General features: G+C 43.3%; 2 protein-coding genes and 1 long non-coding RNA gene across 4 annotated transcripts; 1 reads left to right on the top strand and 2 right to left on the bottom strand.

Annotated features, from left to right (window-relative positions):
* Window positions 1-42: 42 nt before the first annotated feature.
* On the bottom strand, window positions 43-797 carry LOC129377854 (uncharacterized). Of its 2 annotated transcripts, none has more exons than XR_008607983.1 (3): window positions 697-797; window positions 568-628; window positions 43-165 (listed from the first exon to the last, which is right to left on the bottom strand). It is a non-coding gene; the product is annotated as an uncharacterized LOC129377854 (long non-coding RNA). The 2 variants fall into 2 exon arrangements; XR_008607982.1 differs by lacking the exon at window positions 43-165 and adding an exon at window positions 354-502.
* Window positions 798-2,449: 1,652 nt separating this feature from the next.
* fam78bb (family with sequence similarity 78 member Bb) lies at window positions 2,450-7,251 on the top strand. Its single transcript, XM_055060412.1, has 2 exons — window positions 2,450-2,807; window positions 4,551-7,251. The coding sequence occupies exons 1-2, from the start codon at window positions 2,452-2,454 to the stop codon at window positions 5,071-5,073; spliced, it is 879 nt and encodes a 292-aa protein (XP_054916387.1). The 5' UTR covers window positions 2,450-2,451; the 3' UTR covers window positions 5,074-7,251.
* A 1,717-nt stretch (window positions 7,252-8,968) lies between these two features.
* On the bottom strand, window positions 8,969-16,952 carry slc35a3a (solute carrier family 35 member A3a). The gene is made up of 8 exons (XM_055044329.1): window positions 16,573-16,952; window positions 16,288-16,486; window positions 15,271-15,425; window positions 15,052-15,174; window positions 12,926-13,100; window positions 11,505-11,623; window positions 11,245-11,378; window positions 8,969-11,166 (listed from the first exon to the last, which is right to left on the bottom strand). The coding sequence occupies exons 2-8, from the start codon at window positions 16,475-16,477 to the stop codon at window positions 11,076-11,078; spliced, it is 987 nt and encodes a 328-aa protein (XP_054900304.1). The 5' UTR covers window positions 16,478-16,486; window positions 16,573-16,952; the 3' UTR covers window positions 8,969-11,075.
* Between the last annotated feature and the right edge of the window lie 598 nt (window positions 16,953-17,550).

Genomic DNA, 17,550 nt, shown 5'->3' with positions numbered 1-17,550 from the left:
ATAACAGTGACGGCTCAAGTCAAGGGCGGCAGTGCAGTTCAGGGTAGTGACCTAAATAAAAGAAACACAGCAAACAAAACAACAAAACTAAAGAAAATTGTGCAGCAAATCAAAAGAGTACCACCACCCGGAAAGTCCACCACCAACACCACGAACTGGCCTTTCCTGTCAAGATAAAAGACATTCAAATTACATGAGTCATTTCATAATTGTCTTTCAGTCAACAATCAGCAGCAATTGTCAATTAAGAATTCGTCCTGGGATGCCACGCCACAGACGCCACTCAAGAGCGGCAGCAGAGTCCGTCCAAGCTGGTCGCCAGTCCGAACCAGCCAAGCTGGACAAGGGCAGGAGTCAGGTTCACGCTGACCACGACGGCTGGCAGAGAGCCAGCAACCAGAGCGACAAATGGACTGCCGACGGACAACCAAAATAACAGCTGACATCAACCAGGAACCACAGGGCAACAGGCAAACAGCCGGCCAAGGACAAACAGCAGCGTCTATAGCAAACATAAGTGTTAAACCACAAATCTAAAAGCATGCAGGTAATGAGCTTTTCACTTACCACAAGCTCTATGTGTAGTGCCTCTGGCTGGGAGGAGGATCAGGCAATTTACACAGGCCACCTAGGTGTACAGTTAAAGCTAAGCGAAGGCTAGGCTAACAAACAGCAAGTATAGGAGCGGCCTCTTACCAGAAGAAGGAGCGATCAACGTGCACACCTGAGTGTGCTACTGGCGCTGCACAGCAACAGAGGTCTAAACCGGAAACACATGTTGACCAGGTGAGGGAGGGCCCCTTATATACAAACAGCGCCACAACCAATTAAATGCCAGCACTTGTGTGGTGCGTTCAAAACCTCCAGGGCATACTGCCACAATTATTATTATTATTATTATTATTATTATATTAGTAGTAGTAGTAGTAGTAGTAGTAGTAGTAGTAGTAGTAGCCTATTCTAGTAATGTCATATTTAGTTATTTTTTATTTTTGCCTTCGTTCTTTCTCAATAAAATTAGGCCAAAGCCGCAAAATGAAGATCAGGGGTAAAATCCTGCAACTTTTATATGTGCATCTGCTTCAATCAACACACCTGGATCAAATAATGAGGTCAATCGCAGAGCAGGACTCTGAGAACATGGCTGCATACTGTGGAGGCGATTGAGCCATTTAATTCAGGTGTGATGGACCAGAGACTATCTAAAAGTTGTAGGACACCGTCTGGATTTGAAGACCTCTAAAGTCAAATAAAGTAGTCTACAATATAGCTTGTAAAATTTAAGTGAAAACTATTTCATTTCTACGGAGAGTGGTTGTAAATTCACTGAAATTGAGCTCTGTAAACCAGCCACTGTTGAACATCGAACATGGTTTTAAGATTTCATTTTCTAATTTATTGTTTTAACTGCCTTTTTATTTGAAACTCTAGTGGTACCTTGTAGTACCACTACTGCAAGGTACCATCAGGGGTCCATCACTTTCAGTTTGGTTTGTATAAAATTGGGTTTTGCAGCTGTGCAGTAGACTGGCACTATATGAACCAGAGGCGTCTTTATGAAGTTAGAACCAGTTGAAAGCTGGAGCCCACACAGGGCACCGCCTATAGACTGGTGTAGTCTTCATCCCATCCACTGGGGGCTTGTATTTTTATTATTGCGGGATTAGAAAGCATTATTCCAACATGGAGGAACCAGGTCGTTGATCCACTACAGTGTAGACTCCTACGCTCCGAGGCTCCCCCTGCAGTTCATTGGTCCATGAGCGGGTTCAGCACCACCCAGGGTGAACAGCGACACTCCGCAGTTTCGTCGGATGAGGACGCCTCGGATGCTGCTCAACGCGGTTACTATGACACCGGGTTTCTTCTTCTTTTTTTTTACTCTGCACGATACAGTTCCATCCATCCATAGGAAGTGGTCCCAGCCAGGATATTTCTCAGTTTGATCGGCGGATTCGTCTTGTCTTCAGAGGAGACCTGGCGTCGCGGATGTTCGGATGCTTCACGGATTTCCTTTATTTCGCCCGGTCTGCTCCGCTTCGAGTCCAGAGGCATGACGGACTCTACTAAAACCGTCCCTCGGCTTCAGTCCAGGCGCTTCATCTTCTCATGCACGACGCCGCTTCCGCTATCACAGCTGCCGCCGCCCGAACACCGGGTCTCCCAGCCGGCGCCCCGGTGTCCGCCGGTCCCCCAGAGCCTCTCATGACATGACAACTCCGGGCAGGAGGAGCAGGATCAAAGGTTGTGGGTAGGGGCTGCAGAAGGATGGGTCAGATCCCCAAGGAAAGGGTGCGAAGAAACTGAAAGTTTCCCTTTGACAGTGTCTATGCAGAGAAGCGCTCGACTGCTTTGGAGTCTCCAGGGGGTCAGAAAGTCCCCCGCGATCCTTATTCTGACCTGTATACCTTCAGTGTGGTGACGCCCACCTCTGCCTCCCAGTCTCGTCTGATGTACGGCATCGTAGTGTTGATACTGGTCGAGTCCCATACAGCTGCGAGGTTCCCCGGGCCTGTGAGGTTCTCCTTCTCCTGCGCAGTCATGGGCTGCATTCAGAGCATAGCCTGCAACAAGTCGCGAATCAAGCGGGAGAACATCGTGGTGCATGACCTGTCCGCCACCATAGACCACTGCCCGACTGTCATAGAGGAGAACTCCCCCATCGTGCTCCGATACAAGACGCCCTACTTCAAAGCCGCTGCGCGGATTGTCATGCCCCCCATTCCGCGCAGCGAGACCTGGGTGGTGGGTTGGATCCAGGCGTGCACTCAGATGGAGTTTTACAACACCTACGGAGACGTCGGCATGTAAGTTGGCATCCAAGTCACCAGAGTCTCCATCGCGTCCCGACTGAGTGATTTATCGCGCAAACAGTGAGCAGTTTCCCCCGCGATGCTGCGCCAGCACGCTGATGCATGGTGCATGGCTCTGGGAGTTGGGAGCATTTGTGCACACAGCAGGTTCACTGTGCTCGTCAGCCCTTCTTCATTCAGACGCCCACCGTCAGATTTTGTTCCTGTGACTCTGGCACGTAAATAGAAAAGCTGCTATTAGATGAAACAACATTTGCTGCTCGCTCTCTGGCACTCAAACTGTGCCCACGGGGACACGCCGTCCCCCACAACGCGCTCAGACACGCGTTATCAGCGAAGGCATATGTGAGGGGGTGTTAAGTCCTGCGGGCTCCGGGTCTAAGGTGGGTGTACGGCATAAACGGGGGAGAGGAGAAGGAAGGGGCTTCGGAAGTAGAGCTCGACAAGTCGTGGAGGAAGAGAGTGCAGCAAAACCGTGCAGAACAAAGAGACGATGTGCACCGACGGCATTTTGGTTTGCATTGTCAGGGTTTTGCAGTGCTTTCCATTTTTATTGGCATTGCTGGCAAAAAAGAAAAAAAAAAGGTATCAGGTGAGCACGCAGCTGTAAAAGATGGATTGATTTTAAGGCTGTTCTGTTACCTGGGGATCCAAGTAAAACAAACAAACTAACTAGTTACATTACTACTAACATCAAAATACATTTCACTCAGTCTGGAAAGGCTAAAGGGTGAACAGGATCATAACTGCCCCCTCCTCTTGCACCAGTGCTATTGATTTCAAATAAGACTGAGAATATTAACAATAAATATAAAATTATAGAAAATATGCAGGATGAAAACAGGTGCAAAACAAAATAATTACACCTTCAAGAGAAGTCTGCAGTTTTTTTTTTTCAAATTGAGTTTAGGTTTAGATGATATACAAAAAGAATTAAGGAGGAGACATTTAGTTCAGTGTTTCAAGCAACATCTGTGCTATTATTTTATGGTTTGCATGTTTTAGTGACAAAACAGCAGGTTTGACTGAGTTGCAGAGCGAGTTCAAAGTCGTTACATCAAATCAATGAGATATTGTTTCCAGTAAATTGTAGTACATAGCAAAGTTGCATAAAATGATAAGCAGAGCTCTTTGTCTTTAAGTCATTTTCTGCATTTTCATCTGTTTACAGAAAAAGTGACTTTGACCCCAGTGTCAAACTTGTTCCTGTAAAAGAAAAAAAAAAAAACAATCATTTTTACAATAAATGTGGATCCAGCAGAGCCCTCCAAATATCCATGTAGTTTTTTTTTTAAATTATTTATCTTGAGGTTTTCTACAGCTCTAGTGGCCACCAATTTAACAGCAGTCAGACAGAAAGCGGGCTAATAGAGAGAGGGAAGACATGCGGAGAAGGTCAAGAGGTCAGGGCTCAAACCCATGACAGCCATGTTGCCATGTTGTCCATGTTCTCATGTTGGCCATGTAAGTCTTCTGCAAGGGTCGCCCACTTTACACCCGCGCCACCGCCGCGCCTGCATGTCTAAATTTTTTAGCATTGAATGGGACTTTCGACTTTCGACTCCATGTTTTACAAAAGTTCAACGTCCCCTGTTTTTGTTTTTATTGGGTTTTTTCACCCAGATAGACAGAAGGTTTTTTTGTTTTTGTTTTTTTTACTTGCTTTGTCGTACTCTTGAGCTTGTGAAACCAAAGCTCGGTTACCCAGAAGGGGATTTCATTTCTGTGTCCCTGCAGGTCGAGCTGGGAGCTGCCTCAGCTGCGCGAAGGTCTGGTGAGGGCCATCAGCGACTCCGATGGCATCAGCTACCCCTGGTACGGAAACACAACAGAGACCGTCACCATAGTGGGGCCCACCTCCAAACCGTCCCGCTTCACAGTCAGCATGAACGACAACTTTTACCCCAGCGTCACCTGGGCCGTGCCGGTCAGCGAGTCCAACACGCCCTTGCTGACCAACATCAAGAGGGACCAGAGCTTCACCACCTGGCTGGTGGCGCTGAACACCACGTCCAAGGAGAAGATCCTGCTACACACCATCAAGTGGCGGATGAGGGTGGACATAGTTGTGGATCCAGCCCAGCCTCTGGGCTCCAGAGCCCGGCTGGTGGGCCGGCTGTACCAGGAACAACCTCGGGTGCTGAGCCGCATGGAGCCCATCCCTCCGAACGCCATGGGGAGGCCGAACGCCAACGACGCCCAGGTTCTGATGTGGAGGCCAAGGAGAGGTCCTCCGCTTGTTGTCATACCGCCTAAATAGAGCCAAGGGAGGCTCTTCAGGACTGTTCCTTTTTGCTACAGCATCACAGAGACCCGCATACGACTGAAAATAATGACGATGAAAGACCCGAAGCAGAGTTAAGTATTTAATTGCTGAGTCAGTGTTAAAACTCTGCCTTAATTCCCCACCGCTGCCTTTGACCATCCAGAAGGTTTCAGCCTCTGGTGCTGCAGAACTGCGGCGCGTACGGAGGTGCACTCTGACCCAGCACACCCGAGCAGAGCGCCGCTTAACTCTGAGAAAACACCGTCAGTGCTGGGATGTATCATTAATCTTCAATGTAGCTCCTCACGCTCAGGAGGATGTGATCAAGCCTTTGACACGGGCAGACGCACACAAAAAGGTCTACAGCCTTAAAGATCCTCCAGAGGAAAAGTTTTGGAGGTGAAGGTGAAGGAAAGACAACTCTATTGAGGGGAGTAATTGATCGTTTTCATTTCTGATGGATGATGTGAATGTACGTATTCAGGTGTTTTCGTCTGTGCAGATGTGTTTTTATAACGGCTGCGTTCGGGCTCGCTGCTGTCACACCAGACTGCCTCAAAATCGCCAGAGGCCTCGTTCAGGTTAGTTTCAGATTCAACTTTCAGATCGCAGGAAAACACGGACTCGACACGTACACCTCCTCACAGACACAATGACACACGAATGAAGCCTACAGAGAGATTCTCCTTTTCTAACAGTGACTTCATCCAAGCTTCCCAGTTGCTCCAGTTCTGCCTTCGCAAAGCCAGAGATGCCTGCCGATATCGACAGTAAAGCCGGATTTTTTAAAAAAAATTTATTTTATTTTTTGGTGGGATTTTCAGGCCCCTCCTTTTAGATTTGGAGAGAATGAAGATGTAGGAGGCAAACGTACCCCAAAATGATTTGACTGTTTGTTAGAAAGGGAAACCAGTATAACACCATGTTGAATCACAACTACATGCCACATCATCAAACCCTCTGTCCCCCTTTTTAACCTCCACAAAAGGTAAAAAGGGGTAAGTAATACTGGTCCTTCAGTATTACTTTCAGGGGCTTTATGCTGCTTTTGGCTCCCAGTGGGAACTGTGTTCAGACTGGTATCGTGACATAGACGGGGTTTAGTAGAGTTTGGGGTTGGGAGTGGCATATAGGATCTCTTAACTCTTCATTTTTCATCTCTACCTTGATTGTCGCTGTTAAGCTTTGCATTCCGTCTTAAAACGCGGTTTTAAAATTTGTCTCTAGAATCGACTAATTGTTTTAAAAGCGCGTTATCGTAGCTTTTATTTCTCAGAAGGCGAACCAGAGAGTGCATTCCAACTACTGAGGAATTACATTTCTCCTGCCTCTCTGGGAAAATGTGCTCTTCCCACTTTTGCAGCAAGATAAGACTGATTGTTGAACTTGGGAACAGTGCGGCTCTCATCCAGGCAGAGGACAGACCTTAACCCTTCCCTGGGTGTGAAGCTTAATTAGCAGAGTATCAAGGTTTGGGTCATGGATTCAGTTTACAGTGTTACCCTACAGATTTTTGTGCTTTTAGCCAATAATGAATAATTTCCACGTGCAACCGGTTACTGACTGCAAAGTAAATAGAAATACAATGTAAAATGATAAAGAATATTTCTTTTTCTTTTGTCATACAAAGACATTATTTTAAAGGCTGAAGCTGAAACACATTCAAGACGAGAGGCAAATGTATCTTTTTCTTTTTTTTTTTTTACAACACAAAGCATTTAAAAACATGGCAGAAACAGCAGCTGGGGTGTTAAAAGTCAAAGGTGTCTGATTCTTCTGTGAATTAAGGGGTTTTGTTTCTCTGTGGTTTAATGTTCTTGTATTTTTGTTCCATCTTGTTGCGTCAGCTCTGACGTCCGGGTGGATGGATTTTTTTTTCTTTTTTTTTTCCTGTACTAGAGATATTTGCTAAAAACATTTGAAACAGGGGTCAACATTATCAGTAAGGGTTGCACCAGTACATGAATGCATGCATCAGTCGGTATTATTGGTGCCTTCTCTGCTTGGTAAGTTGCGTATCTCGTGTGTGTACTCGCACATTTCACCTGTGGTGGTTTCATTCTGTGGTCAGGGACGTCCCGGTTTCTCCTCAGCCTGAAAGACACAGAGTAAGCAACTTTATTTTTTGTTGTAATATTTGAGTAAAACTTAAAAGTTTTTTTCAAAATCATGTCCATAAACACTTTACCTCCAACCTTTAATACATTTTGTTTTAAGGTTTTTTTTTTTGTTTTTCTTTTAGTTTTTGTAATTATAGTAGTTGTATTCTCTTTACAGACTTTGGTCAGTTTGGAAGTGTCTCTGTGGCGACCAAAAATATTTCTTTTACAGACCAGTGTTTTTGATACGTACAGTGTCGTCAGCTGGAAGAGTTTTTAATTTTGTTTTGCAACCCCTCCACCCCCTCACACCCCTCCTGTAGTGTAGAAAAGTCTTAAGATTTTCTGAATCTTTCTATGGAGATTGAAAAAGGGAAATGCTCCTTTTTTTAAAAAAAAAAAAAACACATTCATCTTTGAGGATTTCCCACAAACCTTTGCTGTCAAAATGCAAAAGTACTCAAGTGTTATAGGAATATATTAATATTTACCACGCTCCCCATCTCAGTTTAACCACTGAATACTTCAAAGAAACTAAAAATGAGAAAATTACTGGAAAATTCGCTCTTGACTCATTTCACGATGCCTAGCAAAATATTTCAATCTGTCAATGTCTTATTTTTTTTATTTTGTCATGTGACGATGAGAAATGAGATTCAAAATTCATGTTGACAAATCATGTGCAATCAACATAATCTATTGAACAAAATGTAGCTGCGTGCCTCACTCCACAGCGGTCCCTAATCAATAATCAATGTTCACATGAAAGGTAAACGCCCAGCCTGACCACAAGGATTGTGACACAGCCACAAACCTTGACATGTTTTATTGGGATCGTATTTATATGAAACGTCACCTTTGACCTCAGAAGGTCGCACTGGATTTTATTTAAAGGTATCAAAATAAAGGAGGCTGAATGCAAATGCATGTCACATCTCTTTTGGATTTATGGTACCAAAGATACACTCAAATTTTACTGGTGTATCATAAAAATCAAGTAACAAAATGGGAACAATATGACAGTGTGGGAATAATTTTGAAAGGCATTTTAAGGCTGGTTGTACATTCGTGACATTCAAAATTGCTGCTCAAAACCCAAACAGATAAATTTTAAAAATACATCCTAGTGAATTAGAAAGTCATAGTGCCTCTTCTGGTGTCATGCCTTTTTCTAAACTGCTATTAAAAAAAACAGAGAAGGAAGGCTGAAAGTGAAACTAGTGCAGCACAGCTGTAATGCCGCTGGTTTGCCAGGTCGGTCCGTCTGTTGTTCAATCAGTCCGTTCTGCCTCATCGACACAAAAAACTGGACAGATCACAGAAGAGCGCGGAGCCCAGCCAGAGGAGGAATGGATGACGTTCCCACATAATCGCCCCCATGCTGCTTCTTCACCGTGGCGCCAGCTGAACGAGGCTTCATGCACAGACCAACACACACCTCACTATCAGGGAGGCGGGCAAGCCGGGTGTTTTGGAAAATGAATACGCCTACCTTAACCTGGACCCGGGAGCGGTCGGTGAAAAATCTGAGGATTCGGTCTTCTGAAGTCACGCTGACAATCAGGAAAAAATAAATCAACAGAGCAGCACTTGTGACAGAGGAATTCATTATTGTTCAACGAATTGTGGCTTTTCTAGTGTGAAAATAGTGAAGACTGTAATGTTTTAATGAGGAAAAATAAATTGAAATATATTTATATCTGATCATATCTGCTGTCTGTGTGTACGAGGGTTTCAAAAGTATCCCTTTCTCTGTAAAGGAGTCTTCAGAAGGAGATTTATTGGTTGATTATTTTTTTATTTACAGTGCAGTGATGTCAACTCAGAATATCAACCTTTTGTTCTTGAATTTCTTCCCATTTTACCCCCCAAAAAACCAAAACAATTCTCCATATTGTCACCTTTATATTTTGTTTTAATACATTCCAGTCTGAATATACCTGTTATTGTGTTGCACAGCAGAAAGGTTCAAACAGGAGCCACACAACAACCCATAATCATAAGTTACAGAAAAGCTTCACATGTAGATAATTAAGATAAACTTAATATTTATACCCGCTTTATCCCAACGTAGCTCAGAAAACAAAAACAAACAAACATATTAAATCATAAATTCCCTAAAAAGACTCTGTGTTTGATTGTTTGGCCATAGAGTCAATACAATATACTGCAAAAAATAAAATATAAATCAAAGAGCTTCACCATCATCATTGGCCCAAACAGAACAATGTAAACCTAAGCCAAATTACTGCAGTTAAACTAAGGACTGGTTACTGATTTAAAGATTATTTCAAGTTCCAAAATGAACCAAATCACCAGTTTTTATTTTAAGTGGTGTCACTGAAGCTGCTCGGTTCATTCATCAAACATTTTACTCCAAATTACAAACGTTTGACTCCAGCTGGCTGAGACAACGGCGGAGCAATCTCATCACAGAATCTCTCTGAGTTTGATAACAACAAGATGTTTTACTGACCGCGTCTGAAGAAAGAAAGCAGTCATTTAGAAAACACAAGTTGTAGTCAATGAAACCATCAGTGTCTTAACTCGTTCTCTAAAATGTGTTTGTAGAACCGTTCACACTGACTGGCACCCCTGGTAAAGCTGAGAGAAAGCTAACCTTTCGTTCAGGCGAGCTTACACACAAGGAAATATTAAGAATATTGAGAAATAATTATTTTTTACTAAACTGACTTTTGCCACATGTGATGCTTATATTTGGCACCTGGACAAAAGAGGGCAGCTCTACGTTTTCTTCTTCTCAGTGCAGCAAACGGGTTTTCCCGTAGGAATAAGGGTTGGATCTGTCTGGTGATCCATATCCGTTTAGATTTGAACATACAGTTTCCACCATTACCATGTGGGAAGCAATCTAACGAGGTTCCCACAAGCTGTTTTTTTTCACCCTGGGAATGGGAAACTAAGTACTCCAAAAATATTAAATGATGTCCCTCAGATCAACTTTAACTCACACAGTCCCAGGAGGATGGAAATAACCTGCAGCCTTAATTTAAGATTTTAATTACTGTTGTTGGGAAGCTATTTTTCTGTAGCATTGCAGTAGCGAATGACAATGAATGCACATCTGTCTTCACTAACTGAACATGTTTTTCAGTATTTCCCATTTTGAAGAGTCAGATTTAAATGTCAGGGAAACAGGAAAAAAAACTTCTCCTGTTGCAATGTGGAATAAATCAGCTTAAAGGATAGATTTTCTAAAAAAAAAATGCTCAGTGAATTTATATTTATACTTCAGCAATAACGGCTTAATTTAAGTTGAGCCCCCATCTTTATTAGGGGTGCCATAAAGTGTGCAGGCCACTACAGTTCAAGTGTGTGGTTAGGGCGTATAACACCTGAGCTACACTGGACCCTTTTCAGCCAGTTTGAGTTTAGCGATCTGTTAGTATCTCAAATGAGGTTCTAATGTTTGCTTAAAACAGACAAAAGTAGCGAAAAAATAAAATACTATGGCTGTAGAGGTGCTCTCTTCCTTTGCAATCATTTACTGCATGGGCGTGACTGGTGTGGCAGTAAACGGTTACTGGTTGTCAAACTGGTCCTTCAGGAACGCAATCAGTCCGTCCTCTTCCTGCAGACGTGGCAGCCAGGACCTCTCTGCCACAGTAAAGACAGAAAAACACACTCTTGTGTTTTCTCTCTCCCTTCCACCCCCCAAAATCGCTTCTCCTTCAGAAGTGAGGCACTTTCGGTGTGAGACCAACGACAGTGTTGTGCTTGCATTTCTGTCCTCTGCTCACAATATATGAGGAAGGCCTTCCCCCTCCCCCTCCTTCCCTCCTTTTTTCTGTCCCTCTCAGCGCTCTCGTCTGTCCTTTTTCCTCCCCGCAGTCTTGAGGCTTCAACTGGACCTCATGAAGTCACCGTAGAGTCGGCTTATGCCCTACTGGGGTTGGCGGGCGGCTTGCCTTCATAGCCGTATAGGAAAGTGGCAGTGATGACCAAAACTGCCCCGAGGAAGAACACACTGTGGAAACGAAACAATGAGCTCCGGAAACAAGAAGAAAAACATCCATATATATGAAAAAAATGCAGGTTCTTCTACCTTGAGGGGTCAAAGTCCTGTAGCAGGAAGTAAGATATAAGAGTGGACAGGATGATGGAGAGTGACGTGGCGAAACCTTTTAGGATGTTGTCCGCATACTTGATGACCGCTGCTATGACCAGACCACCCAGCGCCTAAAGAAACAACAAACACACAGGCGCAGATGGACAAAGGCACGATCTGAAGGGGCTCAAAGAGCAGAACTGGTTGGGCTGGAAGGGAAATGACATCAGATCCCGTGGTAGTGGAGGAGGAGTTACCTGCAGGGCTACCACCGTCCAGGTGATTGTGTTGTATCCCTGAAACATCCCAGACTCTCTCACCCGCTCCCCGTCGTATGCAAGCATGCCAAAGAGGCCAAACACAAGGCCAAACATTCCTGGAAGGAGAAACACACAAATAAAACGAGATAACCCAAACAGAACAGAACAAAACACACCTGGTGCTAAAACAGCATAAATACAGCAATCCACATTTCACAGGAAGTGTGAATGTGGTAGATCTGCTGTACTTGGTTGCTTCTGGGCCCTTTACCGTAGCTGCTAGCTTCTTATCTTTAGCACCCCTAGTGTTCAACTTGTAGTGGGATTCTTTTCCAAACGTAAACTTTTAAAGTTATTGTACTATCCACTGAGAAGGACTCTCACAGTAATCTAATGTAACTGACCTAAATGGTTTTAAAAATTCTTAGAAAAGATTAATTCACAGAGGGTAAACTGCATCACGTTCAGACACACAAAAAAATTATGCTGAAAACCAGAAAATCAGGAAAAACAAGTCTTTTTATGGGAAAATTTCAAAGTAAAGTTCTGTATGTTGTAGCGCCACCTAGTGTTGCATGCTTCCTAAATTGGTCGGTCACCATCTCAGGATAAAGAATGCAGTTTGATAAGACATCTTATCTAATGCTCTGCTGCAATGTTTGTCGGGATAATTCAGCTAGCTAGCAGCAGTGTGTTTGCGCAGACTTCATTTTCAAAAAACAAATCATAAAACAGTTTCTCTAAAAAATAGAAAGTTGAAGTTGTATGTTATTCAGACATAATTTTTGGCATTCACAGCTTTAGAAGCGCTATAATTTATAGCTCAGGGGTTTTAAACTCTAGAATTGGGTTTGCCTAATGACTAAAGCCACCTCCTGATGGAAAGAAGCTAATTCAAACTGCCTTAAGGTTTGAGGAATGTCTCAAAACTCTTAGCAGTTTAGGCTTTCGTATGAGTTTTAAAGAAGAGAATGACGTAAAAAAACCAATAAAAATTGCATTATATCGTTGCATATCCCAAAGGTTGTGTACCTGAAGTGTTGATGGCTGCTAAATGCTCTTAAGTCTATGGATCGTAAACAAGATTTGCCCTTAGAGAGAACTGAATTATGTTTAGCATAGTTTTGCTTGAGTCAAAATAAGTAAGTTAGCTTTAACAGTCTTAAAACAGAAAAAGATGTCTCTCAAATGTTTAACGCAGGTGAAAAAGCTTTGAGCTCGCAGGAGGAGTCACAGGGGGCCGAGTACATGCCTCACATGTTCCAAGGTAAAAATAAACGCAAACAGGAACATTTGTCTTCACAGAAATTCACAAGAGGGAGAGAAAACCCAGCTGCCTCTGTTCTCACTTTGGAAACATCAGCACACACAACGCCACGCAGTAACGCCCCGATCTAACGTCTCTGTTGACCACTGACCGAGCTGGATGTTGCGGACCCACACGCTCTGTTTGCTCTCCTTCAGGATCTTCTCGAAGTAGACGCCGGCAAAGCCGCTGGAGCAGCACGCCACCAGGACCGCCGTGACCCCGACGAACTGGGAGCCCGCGGAGCGGGCCTCCTTCTCTGGGGCCGCCGCGGACTCAGAGGGCCACTGTGAGCAAACACAGAAAACACTTTGGTTTTACGCATCAGTTTAAGAAGTTAATAATAGGAACACTGAGAACTCATGTCAAAGTGGGTCAAACGTGTGGCTGTGCATCTGAGATGATGTTCACTTCAGCATTAGCTTAAAAATTTTTCAATCCTTTCAAATGGATGGATGAAGAGCAGGAGTTTTAATCTTTGTTATGACGCCAAACTGGGATGCTATTCATTTATTGCAGGGTTTGTAAATAATTGAAAACTAACATCATGGAAATTTGTAGAAAAAAAGGTCATCATAAGAGGAAAGCACAAAAAAACATATCCACATGTAATCTAAAGCTTTGATTAAAGTTTCCTACTTTGAACACCAGAAGCAGACGGATTCACTCACTGCTTGGTCCATCAGCTTGCAGTCCAACTTCACTAAGTAACAGAGTCAGCCCGAGTACGCCTTATGCTCATCTTCTTCAACTTCTGTTTTCATTTTAATTTCGCAAGCTGACAAGTTGAGCTGACAGATTTGCAGATGGTAGAGAATGACCTCGTTTTCTGACGGCAAGTCAAAAAAGGAGAAGGAAAGAACCCACCAATGCAAATGATCATATATGAAATTTAACTAGTTGACTTTTAGTAACACCTTGCCAATATGAAGAAAGACGAGAAGACTTAAACGACCCTGAATGAGTCATAAATCTGGGCTTTTGGATCAACTATATCAACACATATATAACACAATATTTAGAAAAAAAAGGCTCAAACGCTAGTCATTAATTTTCGCAGTCAGGTCTGTAGATTTATAACACTAAGGGTCTGAAATCCATACGCTGGCATCTTCACAGTTTTGCTGAGTTGTGAGAAACTTGTTCTTGTGCTCTTTGTGCTGCCGTAAGCTGGAAAAAAGGTGGCAACACAAAAAGGGAAAGGATGAGCCGTGGTGGTGCAGAGAGATGACAGATAAAGGAATTTGTTTAATAGACCGCAAGGTTTGTTTTAGATACAAACATTATTTCCTTGAATTGCAGGATTAGATGTAATATCCAGACAGTTGCATTAAAAAAAACTACGCGAACGGAGAGAAACTGAAAGCAAGACAGTTGCTCCGTTTAGTGTTTTCTTTTTCCTTCTCTGAATCTGGAATCTGCTGCCAAACGCAAACACAGTAAAACCTTGAAGTGAAGAGCTGAGACAGATGACAGCTAACACTGTTATCTTTTAAGGTCTAGAGATTTAAAAGATGTTAAAAACTGAAATATTATCAGTGACACAAAAATATTTATTCTGCATTTTTAATCAAATATCAGTAGATTTAAGCACCACAGTCTTGAAACTTGTTTGGTTGATTATTACTTTGTTGCTACAGAGGGTCCAGGCAGTTCTTACACAGCTTAAAAGCTTTATTTTCCTCTTTAGATGGAGCCTCATTTGTAAAAGAAATGTATTTGTTGGCTGATATGCATGACTCTGCTAGTAATTCTTGAGTTTTATTGATTTTTTAATCATCAGTATGGGTTGATATTTGAAGCAACTAGACATTTTGGCAATTCAAAATTTCTCATTTAACAAGCAGGGGAGACACAACCACTTCCTGGAAGCACCTCGTTATTCTGGTCACACACTGCTGTAGGACACCATCGTGTTCTTCAAAATGCTTCACCCAGCATTTGTTCCAAACCAGCCACCTTGGTTGTGTTGATAGCTTAAGGGTGTTTGGCTCCAATAACAACAAAACCCTGTTGTTCAAGTAACGAAGAGCAAGGACCACATACTCATAGTTCCTTTTTTTTCTTTTGGCCTGCGGCACAATAATACTTCCAGCTCTGAAATTTCAGAGCTATTCCTCCAAAATTAGTAAAGATAGCACAACAAAGCCACTGCCTAGCTTTATCTCTGACATCTTAAACTGAAGCAATCTTATTCCTGTTCATTCAAACAATCTAAAACCAAACAATGCACCTCACCTGCACAAGAGCTACTCCGGCCATCAGGATCAGCAAGGAGAGCCACTGGTAGACCCCCAGCCTGCGGCCAAGCATGGAGACAGAGAACAGGGCTGTGGTCAGGATCTTCAGCTGGTACGTCACCTGAGGTAAAAAAAAAAAAAAAAAGAAGAAGGAGGGAAATGTTTTTAATTTAAAAGCAAATATTCGTCAGCAACTACCACTGTCCTCTGGACGTACCTGATAAGTGGCGGCGTCCAGGTTGGACAGGGCGACGTACAGCAGGTTGTTCTGCAGCGTGTAGATCCCCGAGGGGATGGCCAGCTTCAGCGTCTCCACGGGTTTATGGAGGATTTCCTGCCGCAGGATGCTGTTCAGAGCTCGCATGCTGTAACCTGTAGCAGAGCAGGGAGAGACATTAAACAGATGAGCTCCTCAATCACACATGTTGCTGCTGTATGTTGACACCTGCCATGCACAGCTGCATGAGGAAATGAATGGTATTTTAACTGTTTTCTTTATAAATAGAGACAATCCGTCACGTCTGTGTGATGATGGAAACTGAGCTCACTTCAAATCGGGGACCGTATCGGCTCTGGTTGGAGGTTGTGATTCATGCTTAACGGCTGACATTCTATTTTTTTATGCAAACCAAAGAATTCATTTCTGGGGACTGTGATGGCCAAATCCATGGCCACTCCCCTATGTTGTGAAACCCTCTGGTTGTCGGTGTGAAGACCGCACATCTCGCAATTCTAACAACATCCATGCAGTATAATGGAAATGTTAAAGTTGCGTCATAATACTCTCTCATATTTTGCATTTGCAAGTCTTTAACAAACAAAAATATACATACTTTCCAATGTTATTATCAAAATGTCACCAGTTCAGACAGGATTCAGTCCAAAAACACAAAATTTTACAAAGTATGTTTGGTCTAATTTCTAGAGCAAATATCTTAATGCACTTGAAAGAAGACAAAACCAAGTTACAGGAAATATAATCTTGCTTTAAGTGAATAATTCCTTGATATTGATTTAAAAAAATGTAAAAAGTTCTTGTTATAAGTGAAATACTCTATCTGTGAAACGAGTACATTTTTATCTGTCTAGAGCCCCCAAAAGGCTGCAACATCGGTCCTGCGTTCAGATCGATTTGGCCCCCAAATCAAGGACTACGTAGGACCCTAAACATCCTGGGATCGGCCCTGGAAGGACCAGTACTTCCATGCCGGCGAAGCCCAGCCGGTCCACTCACTGTGCTCCTTGAAAACGAGCAGCACACAGGCGAGAATCTTCATGACCTCGGCCACCACCACGGCCGAGGACGCCAGGTACCGCGGGCCCTCGGCCTGCAGGGTGCGGGAGTACCGCATCGTGAGCACCAGCGAGGTGGTCTGGAACACCAGCACGCCCAGGGAGAGGTACTTCAGCCGGGCTGAAGCCATGGTGGGAGCCTGAGGACAAACCGGAGAGTCAGACTGACGTGGAGGAGGGAGGACGTGGAACCAGAGCCAGGTGAGCAACAGACAGGTGAGCTCACCTTTTCTTTACCCCCTCAGGTTCCCCTCAGCATGAAGAGTCCTGCTCTATTTGAAGTTGTTACCCCAGTTCGGTTCGGATTGTCTCTTTGAGGCAGACAGCAGGACAGTGGAGGATAATCCCAGCTGTCAAAACAGCAGCTCCTCTCTCTCTCTCTCTCTCTCTCTATCTCTATCTCCCGTCCGTCCGTCCGTCCGTCTCTTTAAGTCTTCCCCCGGCTCTCCGCGCCGACCGTCGGGAAGCTCCCAGCCATTTCGGTTCAACCTCGCTTCAGCAGAGACGCACACAACCCGCAGGAGAGCGCTTCACTGGAGGAATCTCATGCCTCTGAAGGTGCGGGATCACTTCCTCGTTCGCGTCTCTTCCTTGTCTTTTTTTTTTTTTCCCCGCTTCCTTAACGACTGACTGCTGCATATTGCGCCATCTGCTGGTTCGAGTCTAAACGTGTCACAGTTTAAAATGAGAAAAAATCAGAAATACTAGAAAAAAACAATTGTGTTTCAGTAATTGGAGTCAGATCGTGGAGTAATCTGAAAACTGAATTAGACGATGTCCGAAAATAATTGTCATATAAACATATGATTATTGTATAACATTACTGTTCAAATTTTTTTGTACTTTTGTTGTTAATACTAGTTTTTTTTGCAATTTAAAGAAACAATGCTTATTCATCGACTTTTGTAATTGAAATGAAATGAAGACTGCTGATGGGTTAACTATTAAATGTAGTCAACCCATTAGTTGTAGATGTATGGATTGTGCATGTAATAAATGTCATGTAATGTAGGTGGATAAGGAGTGGGAATATTGTTAAATTTATTCCGCCCACTTTCTTGAGTATGTAAAGATAATTTTAATTGCGCTGAATTTTTTTGTGCATATTGAAAAAAATAAATAAATAGGTCAGGGGAATTATATTTAATGACATCAAGTAATGTGCCATATTTGTAGGAGTTTTGATTCTATAGATGACTCTACT

The sequence above is a fragment of the Poeciliopsis prolifica genome, unplaced genomic scaffold (assembly GCF_027474105.1).
Source record: "Poeciliopsis prolifica strain line A6 unplaced genomic scaffold, Auburn_PproV2 SCAFFOLD002, whole genome shotgun sequence".
Classification (NCBI taxonomy): Eukaryota; Metazoa; Chordata; class Actinopteri; order Cyprinodontiformes; family Poeciliidae; genus Poeciliopsis; species Poeciliopsis prolifica.
Note: the sequence above shows the minus strand (reverse complement) of the source record. Positions and strands in the feature narration are given on the sequence as shown.

Bases quoted from the DNA above. Each gene is read 5' to 3' on its own strand.
- fam78bb (XM_055060412.1), top strand. From the start codon at position 2,452: ATGTACGGCATCGTAGTGTTGATACTGGTCGAGTCCCATACAGCTGCG. The intron at 2,808-4,550 runs GTAAGTTGGCAT...GTGTCCCTGCAG, and splicing joins ACCTACGGAGACGTCGGCAT to GTCGAGCTGGGAGCTGCCTC.
- slc35a3a (XM_055044329.1), bottom strand. From the start codon at position 16,477: ATGGCTTCAGCCCGGCTGAAGTACCTCTCCCTGGGCGTGCTGGTGTTC. The intron at 13,101-15,051 runs GTGAGGTGCATT...GTTTGCTCACAG, and splicing joins CCGGAGTAGCTCTTGTGCAG to TGGCCCTCTGAGTCCGCGGC. The intron at 11,379-11,504 runs GTAACTCCTCCT...TTGTTTCTTTAG, and splicing joins GGACGGTGGTAGCCCTGCAG to GCGCTGGGTGGTCTGGTCAT.